The sequence below is a fragment of the Lupinus angustifolius genome, chromosome LG17 (assembly GCF_001865875.1).
Source record: "Lupinus angustifolius cultivar Tanjil chromosome LG17, LupAngTanjil_v1.0, whole genome shotgun sequence".
Lineage (NCBI taxonomy): Eukaryota > Viridiplantae > Streptophyta > Magnoliopsida > Fabales > Fabaceae > Lupinus > Lupinus angustifolius.
In genome coordinates, this window is record NC_032025.1 from 4,076,273 (window position 1) to 4,089,400 (window position 13,128).

The following is a 13,128-nucleotide window of genomic DNA, read 5'->3' on the forward strand; positions in this document are numbered from 1 at the left end:
TCTAGTTAGATTACAGATTAAACAATAATATGTCAGATTTTGACATGAAGCCATTAACAAATTTTGGTTTTGTTCCCTGTCTCAATCTAACATTTTTCTTGCTTCACTTTCTATAAATTCAGAAATATATTATCTTTGAGAAATATATTATCTACACCATCAACATAATGTCAGATTTTGACATGAAAATCTTTCCTTACTTTTGACACCATAAAGAATAAAAAAGGACAAATATTGACAACTTCTCTTTGAAGTTTATTCAGGTAGTTCTAGGTGAAGGTACCTATCGCTCCCAAAAGAATGAATTAAAATGAAAAGGGGAAGCGAAGCGGCTATATAGCATTTAATGAGAAAACAATGGAGAGACCCATGTTCCTAAAACGACTGATTAGATGAAAATCAAATTTACAGAAATGTAAGTCACTAACCCAATTTCTAGGTTATAGCCTTTGCAGGTTAGTTTCACCCGCCAAAGTTGAGAAAGACCTAGGCCTGAGAACCCAAAAGAACAATCGTGCAGATTGCCCAAATGTTAGGCCTGCACAAAGAATGTATATATTCTTATCTTAATTGGTTAAATATCTTGCCGCTGCTTCCAGAATCAATTCTATGCAATTGTTGTGTTGTTAGAAAGCCCATTAGCTAAATGAAGTTAGCAAAGTCAGATTCTCAATGCTGTTCTGCAATGATTTTTTATGCAACTAGAAACTTCAGATCGATTTGCTCTCTAAGCCCAAAAATGAAGGGCCTCTAACTTTAAGTCGCTTTGGCCCTATCTCAATGGAATTTGGTTCTTTAAAAGTCTGCTGCAACCTTTCTTTCCTGGGGTGATCCCGTTGCTTGCTTAACTCTTCATTCCCTAGCTTCTTATACCTGATAGATAAGGGAATGCCATTTCCACTTGATAATTTGTTGGTCGAGGAAATTTCACCACCAACTTTGTGATTGACAGGGTGACTATATTTGTTTTTTGATTCATTGGTTCTGCTGGAATCCGTTGGTAGCCTACTCCTTCCTTCAGGAAGGACTTTCTTCAATCGTTTAAGTCCCTGCTCAAATAGATATATTATATCATTATGGTTCATTCATTTGTAGAGCAAAATTGGATAGTCAATTAAGGAAATTAAATACAGTAAATGTAAGGTTGAGAATAATCATGGTGCAATGACTACGAAATCGTCCGACAATACCTGCTGCTTTGTACGTTTTGAAGACATAGCGTGATTCGCACTTCTCCTTTCCACTTTCAGAGAAGAAGGGCGCTTCACCCTAAACATCTCTGAATCAGAATCATCATGCTCATCGCACATAGTGGGCTTTGTGACAAATCTATGAAGATCACCCGGCTGTTTACACATTCTTTCATGATACTGCTGCGCAGGGGATAGCAAAGATTCACATGCACTGTTGGGTATTCTGTCACCAAACTCTTCAGAGTCAACAGTGCGGAATGCGGAATTAGCATGCCCCTCAGCCTGCTAACAGAATAGAAATAACACAGGACGTTAGTTCAAAAGGATTAATAGTAACTGCTCTAATCTCAATGCTATAGGATGCAATGACAATATACAATGTTGGATTAAAAGGCTTTTCAAAATTAAACTATTCAAAAACCATATTCACAGGACTTACATGTTTGAGAGTAGAGGAGCTCTGAAGAGGCTCCACTTCTGGTTTAAGATTTTCAGAGCAATGTCCAAAAACAGGTTGACTTTGTGTACCACATTCTTCAATACTTGCTGACTGCTCCGGGCTTGCATAAAATTCAATAACAGAATCAAGTTTAAGCTCACAATAAGGTGTGTATCCATTTGCCTCAGCTCTCTGAAACATACTTGACTTTGAATATGAATATAGATTTTGGTCACTTTGTATCTCATTCAATGCCCCATCTTCCTGCTCAAACATCTTGGCTGCAGCTTCCATATCCATAATATCCTCCCTAATATAAAGTGTGTACTTGCTCCCACAGGTGAGCTCAAGAGATTCAATATCTGAGATAAAAAATTTAAAGACATTAGAAATGAGAAGATTGGTACAATTAAACACACACGCAACGCAAGATAATTAACCAAGTAAAACATTCATTGGTGACAGCAAATGTATCTTCTGGTCCAACAAGCAGGATAATTGATCTTCTCATTGTCATGCTACAGGATATATAAGAAGTACTTGGCTATTGATGTAACCACAGGACATATAAATAGTGTAAAGCACAGCTAATAATCAAACAAATATAATCAATCTCAAAATGACATATTAGTAAATAGCATTGAGCAAAGCTTACCATGGTGTAGGCATACAGGGTGCATGTGACAGTTACAGTCAACATAAGCTATATAACAGTCACGTTTGCAGAGGGTACAGAGGATTGTGCCATGGGAATGAGAAGAGACGCTTATATATGCCCTTGACTTCATTAGCAGCCAACTTGCACAGTGCTGGAAACGCATCAAATTGACAAAAGCAATCTTAATGCATTTACGAGATAACAAGTCAGGGGAGGGAAAGTCTGACTCTTCAACTTCCAAAAATGAATAGAGAAGCATTGCTTCTTTGCATAGAAGTTCTTCATGTGGCAGCAAAGGAACCCTGTTAAGTAGTGCATATCTCCTACTAGCAATAACCCCTAAAGGAAACCAATCACCAATTGCAAAATTCACTGCTTCTCCACAGTTGAAACCTAGAATTTAATGAAGATATGCATCATTAATTATTGTACTTCATATGTAATAACTTGCTGGGAGCAGGAAGTGAGGCATATCATTCATGGGACTAAAACGTATTGAAATGAGTAAATCTAACCATGACTAAAGCCAGCATGATATGCCCTGGGGAAGGTTATTATAAACTCCCCTGGTTTTTGAACAGCCTTGTACACAGGGACTTCATGCTCCATCAAAATATTAGGCGGAAATAGTGTTGTTTTCCCCAGGAGAACATCAAAGGTACCATCTTCCCCATCAGTCGACAATATATCATTCGTATACACACGTTCTCTCACCACCCTTTCAAATTCCAAAGCAGCATGGCCAGGAATACCGTACCATGTTTTTGATGCTCCACAATGCTGATAATTAATGCTGCCATAATAACAGTAAGATACATTAATATCATCCCATAAACAACTGGGGGAAATCTTTGCTTGAGGTATCACTATCTAGAATGTATTATGAAAATAAGTATAACCTATTACCTACCTGTACAAGTAATGATCCTCCACATGCCAAGCAAACATACTAAATAGCATTCCAATGTATAGCATGGGTTCCGTTACTCCCTGAAATAAAACCAAAGATAAGTCATGTGGGATAGTATAATATAAAAATGACCTCTGAACTTGATAAGAAATTGCCATACCGGAATTGACATTTCCAAGAGCCGCAAAATTGATTTAGGCAGCCTCGAAAGTTTCTAAAATAATAAAGGGGGAAGTTTTCAGCAAGTTAAGGAATCTTTTTGTTAAAATATTTATCTCTTCTATAAATAAATAAAAAGAATAAATAGACAAAGGACTGGATAAAAAAGAAAGGAGGACAATGGTAGAATTAATACCTTCAAATTCCATTTGCTGTTCCCAAGCTGATCACGGGGAGAAGATGAAAAGGCACTGCCATCAACATCGCATGCATATTCGACACTTTCCATATTCCCACAGCCGATTTCATTCCAGAACTCTTTTTCCAAGTATGTGGCTGGAAGACACCCAGCACTGCAATACCTTCGCGCAAAAACCTGGTTCGCCATTTTCTCGTAATCACGTAATGTATAATTCCTGATCAAAATAAAATTGTATTAATAAGCAAATGTGATAATATGATTTGAAATTAAGAACAAACATACACAATTAAGAAACTGACCTTCCACTCTTAAAAAATGTGACTTTGTCTTCATTGTCCCATTCAGCGAGGCGGAGAGGCTGCACTCTGGTGGTAAACTTGAATCCTGCTTTCTCCTTCATTAAAACAACTCCAGCAGGAACAGAAGCACTCAAAGGCGAAATAATCTTGCATATACCTGGAATTGAGCACCGGTTAAATTAAAACAGTTAGGTAACAATTCTGTCACTGAATAGGTTCATGAAATAAAATTGATAGTTTTTATAAGATAGTTAAATAGTTACCCAATAATGCAATTTTCTCCTTTCAGTAGGATACATAATGAATGAACGATCATCCTCTTGTTAATTTTAAAAAATATAGATTACCTAAAATTTGTACATAGACAAAAAATACATCATAGTCATTGACCATAATTTTGTCAGCAAATCAGGAATTTCCTCAGAAGTGCTGTGGGCATTAATTAAATTACATTAATTGAGGGTGGAGGATACACTAAAAGGCTAAACCCAGATAAATAAAAGAGTATGTTTTAGAATATGACTATTTAGGGATATAGCTGGCTGTGGTACACTCTAGCCTAATTAGTTGATGGTGATTTTATGTTATGCATATGATAGAAACAAAATAAACACCCAAACGCTGGATTTAAAAAATGAAATGAGTACCGTAATGCCTAGTCTTGTGCTCTGTGAATGCCCTAGTTTACTAATATAACCACAAAATACTAATGCCAATAGGCAGTAGGACAAATAAGTCACTCAATAAACCAAGCACATACCATATTTACACGCTTCTGGAGCTATTTTCTGCAAATAAACCAAAGGATCATCAAATTCCTCCTTCGTCGGGGAATACACAGGACACTCTGGGATTTTATCAGTCCATTCTAAATCCTTTGTGTTAAACTTATCCACCTTCCGCTTGGAAAAGACATCTGCATTGCCATGCAATCCAATGCCACATGATGCCGAAGCTCTCAAACCATCTCCTCCACTTCTATTCATCATGTTCGCAATACTTGTGTCAGTGGCGGTTACAGCTTTAGCTCGCTGAAGCCTTTTCCGCTTCAAATATTCTAACCCATTTCTAACTTCCTTAGACATGTGAACTCTTCCTTGAATTCCTTCACCCTGATAGATGTTTCAATATTTCAGTCAGACAACGCGCAAAAGAAAACAAAAGAATGTCACAATCATGTAAAAATTAATAGGCACATCATCAATGAACAAACTGAATCATAGACTTTGTTAGTGTCACTCAAACCATATACTAAGGGGCAAAGATTCAAGCATGGCATTGCCAAGTACTTCAAGAAATGAACAGTAGTCAAAGGAAAGCACCATTTCTTATGCAATAGCTCACTCCAGTTGGAAAAGAATGTGATTCAACACAGAGAAAGGAATTAATTTTGGTGGCCCTAGGAAATACAATATTTTTCTATATATTGCCATTGAGGACTAAATAAATTGTTGATTTTGCCACTCCTTATGAAGCAATCAAATAAAATCAAAGTCACGAGAAAGTTTATTAGGTACCCAAAAACATCCACATTAGTTACGTAAATCACCTCCTTCAGAGAAGTCACAGATAAGAGGAAAAATTAAATTTATCCGAATTTAGCACCAGGCGACCCAAAAGGACAGGGTCAACAGTAAAGATTCTTTTAGAATAGAAACATTCAACAAATGCATGCGCTGAAAATTGAAAAAGTTTTCCATCAACATCATTCCACCTCAACATAAGCCAATCAAACAGTGTTAAACATCTTCAGAAAAAACAATGAATCAAATATATTTAAGCAAACAAATCAATCGGCCAGAATACAGTAACCCTTGATTTTAAAATAAACTTTCCAAATTCCTATTTAAATGAGGAAAAAGGGATCATGTTCCTTTTTTCCTTTTTTATATAGAATTTTCATAGCCGAGATTTGATTTACTTGTTAGAGGAAAAAATCCACCCTCGCGAAATGCACCTTAAACAACAATCTAGTACATGAGTTACATTACAATCTGAACTTAGAAAGGGAAAGAGAAAGGAAATCAAATTACGCGGTTGATTTGGAAAAAATCACAATTCATGCAAACAAAATAAGAGAAATCGTAAGCGAACCGTAAAATATCCGAGATCTGAACTAAAAACATGAGAAAATAAATTAAACGGTGAGAAAATTGTTTTTCAACAAAGCACGATTCACCTACCATTTCATTACAAAGTCGCTCCCGATACGTCTCCGTCTTCGTTCGCTAAACAATAAATCACAGAAAAATTACAAAACCGAATGAAAATCACAGAGTCAAACCCTAAATCACGATCCTGAGGGTTTCAGATTAACAACGTGACTCGAACAACAACCTCGCTCGCCACATTCTCGAAAAACGCCGATTGAAGCATTGAACGACGTTACAGAGAGATCTAACGCCGTTGAGATGCAACCACGGAGAATTGCGAAAGAATGCAAGCCTGTCAATAGTAAGAGAGCGAGGAAATTCGTTTGAGGAGAAGAACGAGACGAATTTTCCGGCGACGGAAGAGGTTTTCCGGCGAGGTGTAAGAAACTGAGAGAAACAGTGGATGAGGAAAGAGAGGAAACAAATGCTTAGAAAACCGAAAAAAAGGTAAGAAAGGGATAATTTATAGTTTTATAAACAGGAAATAATGAAATGGTTATATGAAATTTTATTTACTTATTTAGTTTCCCTTTTTAGATTAATATTAAAGAAGTTTGAGGTGAAGTTGGTTGGTTCATGGTTCAACGAAAACAAAACTTGCGTCGGTATTCCAACACGCGTTTCGGGTATGAACGCTCCGGTTTGTAGAATTATATCTTATTATATTTTGACAGGAATACTATTTATATATAAAGTCAACTCTTTTTAGTAATTTTTATAAACTATTAAGATATAAATATGTATGTATTGACACTTAATAAATTTTTATTTTTACTAAATCATTTAAATTTAATTAGTTTATAAAAAAATCTTTATACTAACATTATATAAATATCATAATCAAGTATTAACTACATCATTTTATTTATTGATTAATAATTATATTATCTAGATCATTATCTCACATAATTTGAATATCAATATCTATATCTATACTACTTATAAAGTAAAAACATAAAATAACTAACTATTCATGTGTAATTTATAATTCCCTATTTTACCCTTACTATTTTTTATTTTTTACCAAAAAACTATATACACAATGTTCCCTTCATTCACATTATTATTTAGTTTTCAAAAATTACCATATTTACTACTTATTTACTACTTATAAAGCAAAAACATAAAATAACTAACTATTCATGGTGTAATTTATAGTTCCCTATTTTACCCTCACTATTTTTTATTTTCTACCAAAAAACTATATACACAATGTTCCCTTCATTCACATTATTATTTAGTTTTCAAAAATTATCGTATTTATTACTTTTTAACCACATTTTTTGAGAACCTTTTAAAACCTCCCATTTGAATTAATTTTAAAAAAACTGCATGTTAGTTATTTTTTCAAAAACTACCACATTCAAAGAAATTGTTGCATATAAATTATTATATTTGATATTTATAGCATATAAATTATACATTATAAACAATAGGAAAGCGGGTTGACATACACGAGAGTACCTGTCAACACGCTAGTATATATAAAAAAAATAGTCTCAATTTCATATATTTTGAAGATATATATAACATTAATTTTAATGTATATAGAATTTTCAATACAACAATTGGTTTGACTAAATTTATTTTAAATAAAAAAATAGCACCATAAGAGTTAACATAAATTAATTTGATATAAGACCTAATCTTATATATCTCATAAGATTTATATATATCATGTTTAAATTATGATCTATATCATGATCATATATTTATATTGTTTCTATCATGATAATATACTTATATTATGTATACTAGCGTGTTGATAGATACTTCGTGTATGCCGACTCGCATTCCTATTTTATATTATTAAGTATTAAATTTTTATTTTTTATTTTAGAGAATTATAATATTTTTTATTGGATATACTTCATGTTATATTTTTGTATTTATTATAATATCCAACTTAAAGTGATATATATTAATTATAATTATCAAGGATTATATCGTTTTACTTTAGAAATAAAATATTTAATGGCAAAATAGGAAAAAAGAATTATGGTGGTAGTTATTTCAAGTTTTGGCATAGATATATAACGTTTTAATAATTATCTTTAAAAAGTAATATTTGATATTACAATATAAATAAAATGTTATATTGTTTTAAAAACAATAAAATTATAATTTGCAATGTTATTATTGTATTTTATGCTATAACACTGATATTATTATAATAAATTATTAAATTATACTATTTGGATGTATTCTTTGGTACTAAGAGGAGATGGTTGGTAATTGATAAGTGTGTAGTTGAAAGTGAAAGATTAGTGGATCTGATTGGAATGTCTTCTGAACCTTTGGGGGAGGTACCTGAAAAGGTTATCCGACGATGAAGTCAATTGAATATTCTAGAGAGATAAGGAAAGTAAATAAGAGAGAAGTTGGAGCAATAAGTGTAGCAATAAATGATGGAATGGGAATTAATTATACTTCATGTGTAATCTCTTTTATTTATAAAGTTTAGGAAATGCTGAGATGACATCTGATCATGGCCAAGCATTTAACGGGTACAAGGGAGGTACTTTGGTTATCCTTGCTTGACTTGAGGATATACTCTTGTCGAATTGTCGGGGCAGGTAGAATGTGCAGGTGGTGTGACAGGGGGTTTATTGTCTGACATTGATGGCGAGTCAGCGACACATTAAATGGTGTGTCAATGTGCATTAAATAGCTTGTCAGATGTGCATTAAATAGCGTGTGAAAGACATTAATACTGTGTCAGAAGTATTTATGACATCTATCACGAGTGGACTCATCTAAAACAAATAACGAGGATACACAAAATGCTACACAAGATACTAGTAGTAGAAGGGAATAACCCAGGTATGAATGGACTGGAACAAGATGTATATAATAATCTTATATTTGTTTAAATCAATAATATTTCATATTACTTTTTACCTAGTGCAAGTCACTTTAATCCAAGATGTATATATAGTGATATGAGTAGTTAATTGTAATCATTATTTTATTAAAGACACGAAGTAAAATAATTCTATAGTCAAACAGATTAAAAAATATAATGAATAAGATTGAGGCGCTTGAGGATTACACTTCTCCTATATGACTAGAGAGGAGCAAAATGGACCGCCTTGCCCATTTTGCCTACGCTCCTAAAAAATTAAGTAAGTGTGGACATGTTCATATTGACTTAAGAGACAAAATTAAATAAAGTACTTAAAAATAAAAAATTAATAAATTTTTTAATATTTTATATGAAGTTTAACAAATTACATTATATTACAACTTTTGTATGAATTAAAAATCACTTTACATCATAATGTATTTGAAATTTTCTTAACTTTTCCTTAAAGTATGTTTGTTGGCCGCCCGCATTGCTCAAAGAAAATGCTCACTATTGACGGACAAAATGAGCAAATGGACAAATTTTATAAACCTTACCCGCAAAGAAATGCGGGCTATGCGCCTCCAGACAATATCTATTTTGCCATCTATATATATAAACCACCCAACAATTTACCAAGGAAATACAAACTAGAATCTAGTCAAATTAAGACTTAAGTAACAAAAACACTACAAACTTAATACCTAATTACTTCTTTTGTTTCAAAATATGTTAGCATGTTTATGTCTTCCTTTGATCCTTACCCATGATTTGAACTTGATGTCGTCTACTAGATCCATGCCAATTTCGATTTAATCTTATATTTTCAAAAGTAATATCGAGATGAAGTTCAATATTAATGATACCAACTTTGATATGTAATGCCTTTAATTTTATATCCAATGATGATTTATCAATTTTAGTAATAGAGTTTGGTGGTAACTTTATACTCATATATTAAAGGGAATAAAGTATGTCCTGGTGTGAGGAAAGAAGTTATCTCTTCACAACCACTCATTAATAGACACTTATATTATTTTACTTTTTGTTTATTTATTTATTTTTAAAATAGGTAAAAAATAGTTATGTGTCATTATCTAATTGATGTAATAAGAGAAGTTATCTCCTCAAATCAGGAGATACTCCATCCTCTATATTAAATGGCTGTAATATTGCTATTATGTAAAAAAAAAGTTTAAGCATTGAGGTTAGGTCAAGTTTGGGAAACCCAAAACTCAAGATGAGTGAGAATTAAGTTTAATTTTCAACTCTATTAAGTTTAAGGATGATGGTTCAATATTTAAGAAGGTAAAATCCGACTTAGACCGAACCTTATGACATGCATAATAAATGCACATTTATCTTTAGTTTTTAAAATGGATAAACAATTATAATAATAGCCATAAATTTTATAAATAAAGTTTGTAATATAAAACAACCCTTATAAAATAATTTGAAATTTGTTTTACCTTAAATAATAAAAACCAATTAAATTATAATTCGAAGTACCAGTCAATTCACCTTTTTATTTCCGGTGAAACTAGTGTTAGATTAATTTAATAATCGATGTGGTTTATGTGCTTGAAAGTTACTAATCTGAATAAAAATGCATAATGTGATGATGGTTGGCAATTAACTGATCAAATTAGTAGGGGGTTTGTTAACTCCCTCCCCTCTCACTTCATGGGCAGTTTCCTATATGGTGGATGAGTTATTTTCTTGGAAAAACTCCCGATAACTCCTCCAAAACATGCATTGGAATAAAAGGGCAATTTCATTCTGATCTCGTAAGATTCTGATTCATTTTTATTTTAATCCCTTCGCCAAACAAAAGGTAAGAATTAAGAGAGATCTTGGGTTGCATAAAAGGAAGTCTAATGCAATGTTATAAAGTGGAAGGAAAGAAATTGAGTTTCTAATCATCAAGGAACTCATAGAGGGAATGAGGGGAGGTGACAATAAAAGGCAACAAGGAAGAGCAGTACCAGGTAGCACCAGGAAATCGCAATGGAACCATGTATTCATTAACTTTATTTTATCACATGTAAATGTCATAATGTCAATGTCCTAAATAAAGGGTTCTTATGAACCATTAAAGGTCATGAAATTTCTTTAAAAGAATTAACAATTAGGACTCAATTATTTATATATATTTTAAAATTTTCCTATTTAATTATAGTTTTAAAAATATTGATGCCTTGATGGTTTATATATTAATATATTCTCATACTTCGTGTTCTGGATAAAAGTAATAGTAGCATAAAATGATGAGAAGTATTTAGAAAAATGTAAAAACGATTATAGCCTTTTCTAGTTTTGTTGACAAAATGAAATTTGTAATAATAATTCTAAATAAAATAAGTGAGACGCAATAAATGCAGCTATGGGGGTTTACACGAAAGCTTGTTATTATTGACTGCCCCGAAGGCGAAGCTTCCCTGCTTTGCGTGTAAGCTCAGGTTGTGTATGTTCACTTCAAATAGCTGCGTCTGTCTGAAACAGTGAGGGTATTTTAGTAATCCCATGAGTTTTCCTCGGGAAGGGTAAGAGTAAAGATTCTGTTTCTGGAAAGTTCTCCAATTGACCAAAATACCTGATGAACTGTGTGAAATCACTTAAATACCTATCGCTTTTTAGTATGCTAAGTTTTTGTGTAGTGGCTTTGAAAATTTGAGAAAAAGAAATGTCCTTTTCTTCGGGACCACAGCAGAACCAACCAGCCTTTGTCACTTCACATGTAAAAATTAAATAAAGAAGGTTTTAAGTAATTATTTATATGCAAGTACTATATGCTAATTAAAGTAATATTAAAAAATAAATAAAAGGTGAGAAAGATGCAGTACTGGATTCTGATTTTTGAGTGAGTGGATAATCTTGGACGAAAGATTGATTGATTTAGTTATAAGAAAAAAAATGTACACATGGATAATATAAAGTTTTCAATCATTTATTTTTAATTATTAATAATTTTTAAATAAAAGTAATACAAATGAATAATTAATAATGTACCGACTATATATAAATCTTTAAATTTTAGTTACATAAAATAGTTTATTGTCATTAAACTATGACATTGAAATGTATTGTTGAAGTAAGAATTTTTTTGGTAGTTAATATGTAAATATATCGTAATAAATGCTATAATCATAGGATATATTTTGATTTTAGTGATCATCTAAGTCGAACTCATGTATACCTTGACTACAAAATTTAAAAGAATCATCTTATCTTCTTTGATAATGTGTAAATTGGTGTAAAGTTGAGAAAGATATAAAGAGGGAGAAAATAAGAGAAGATGATATATGTGATTAAATAGGTTTTTAAAAAAAGAAAAGATAAAAAAATATAAGAAATTATATTTTTTTTGTAGGAAAAAAGCTAGAAATATTGGGGTTGTGAAATAAAATAAATGCTGAGGCATTAGGTATGATTTTGGTAATTCATATGATGATATGATGGGACCAGAGAGGAATTAAATAAGAGATAATTGAGGAGAAGCAATGGAGTTATGATGGCACAGTAGCTACAAAAGTGGATGGAGCCAGCTAGAATAGATGATGGGTAAGCATCAGAGTATTTAAAGAGGGTAAACTTTGGATGTATCTATTTCCAAAGTACCCAGCGACCTTGGAAGTTAAATAACCCAAAATGGGTTGAATGACCCTATCAATGGGTGTTTTTCAGTGACATGGTCCAAGTTCCAAGTTGGTCATAAAATAAGACCAAAAAAGACAAAATTACGAAAAAGGTTTTTGTATGAGTAGTAGACCCCATACTATATTACTTTGTCTTAATTTAGATGACTACCTTTCTTATCTATAAGGTTTGTAATATTCTCTATTTAAATATATATGAGATCTTAATCATTGACATGTTTCCATCAAGTCCATATATGTGGAGTAATAAATAAAGAGCAAATATGATTATATAAGTGTTTTATATTTTGCAAGTGGATCATCTATTATATATATTTAATTATTATTGACTACTCAGAAAATATAATATAAATATATAGTTAATATTATATTGATTGTCTATAAATTTTTATACTAACAAGTATATATTATGCATATAAATAAAACAAAAAACTAAATGATTAGGAAATAAACAACTCAAGTGATTTGAGTGTGGGGATAATGGATTTAGAAAATTAACATGTGGCTGCAAGAAGTTCAAGCATTTATGGGCACATGGATTCTTATCTGGGTTGATTGGTTTTATAATTCATATATTCCAATTGCAATACACTATATATATATATATATATATA

The 13,128-nt window shown here is 32.0% G+C and overlaps 1 protein-coding gene across 2 annotated transcripts; it reads right to left on the reverse strand.

Moving 5' to 3' along the window:
• On the reverse strand, nt 571–6,460 carry LOC109331305 (lysine-specific demethylase JMJ706-like). Of its 2 annotated transcripts, none has more exons than XM_019565712.1 (11): nt 6,044–6,460; nt 4,621–4,972; nt 3,861–4,017; nt 3,556–3,775; nt 3,361–3,414; nt 3,201–3,280; nt 2,806–3,083; nt 2,288–2,683; nt 1,633–1,994; nt 1,191–1,478; nt 571–1,049 (listed from the first exon to the last, which is right to left on the reverse strand). In XM_019565712.1, exons 1-11 carry the CDS (start codon nt 6,044–6,046, stop codon nt 711–713), a joined length of 2,529 nt encoding a protein of 842 aa, XP_019421257.1. In that variant the 5' UTR covers nt 6,047–6,460; the 3' UTR covers nt 571–710. The 2 variants fall into 2 exon arrangements, with proteins under 2 accessions (XP_019421257.1, XP_019421258.1); XM_019565713.1 differs by having other exon boundaries at nt 1,191–1,475; nt 6,044–6,459.

What these genes read in the sequence shown, in the direction of transcription:
- LOC109331305 (XM_019565712.1), bottom strand. An exon ending in TCCAGAAGCGTGTAAATATG is followed by an intron (nt 4,018 to 4,620) that starts GTATGTGCTTGG and finishes GCTCAATTCCAG; the next exon opens with GTATATGCAAGATTATTTCG. An exon ending in ACAGCAAATGGAATTTGAAG is followed by an intron (nt 3,415 to 3,555) that starts GTATTAATTCTA and finishes TTATTATTTTAG; the next exon opens with AAACTTTCGAGGCTGCCTAA.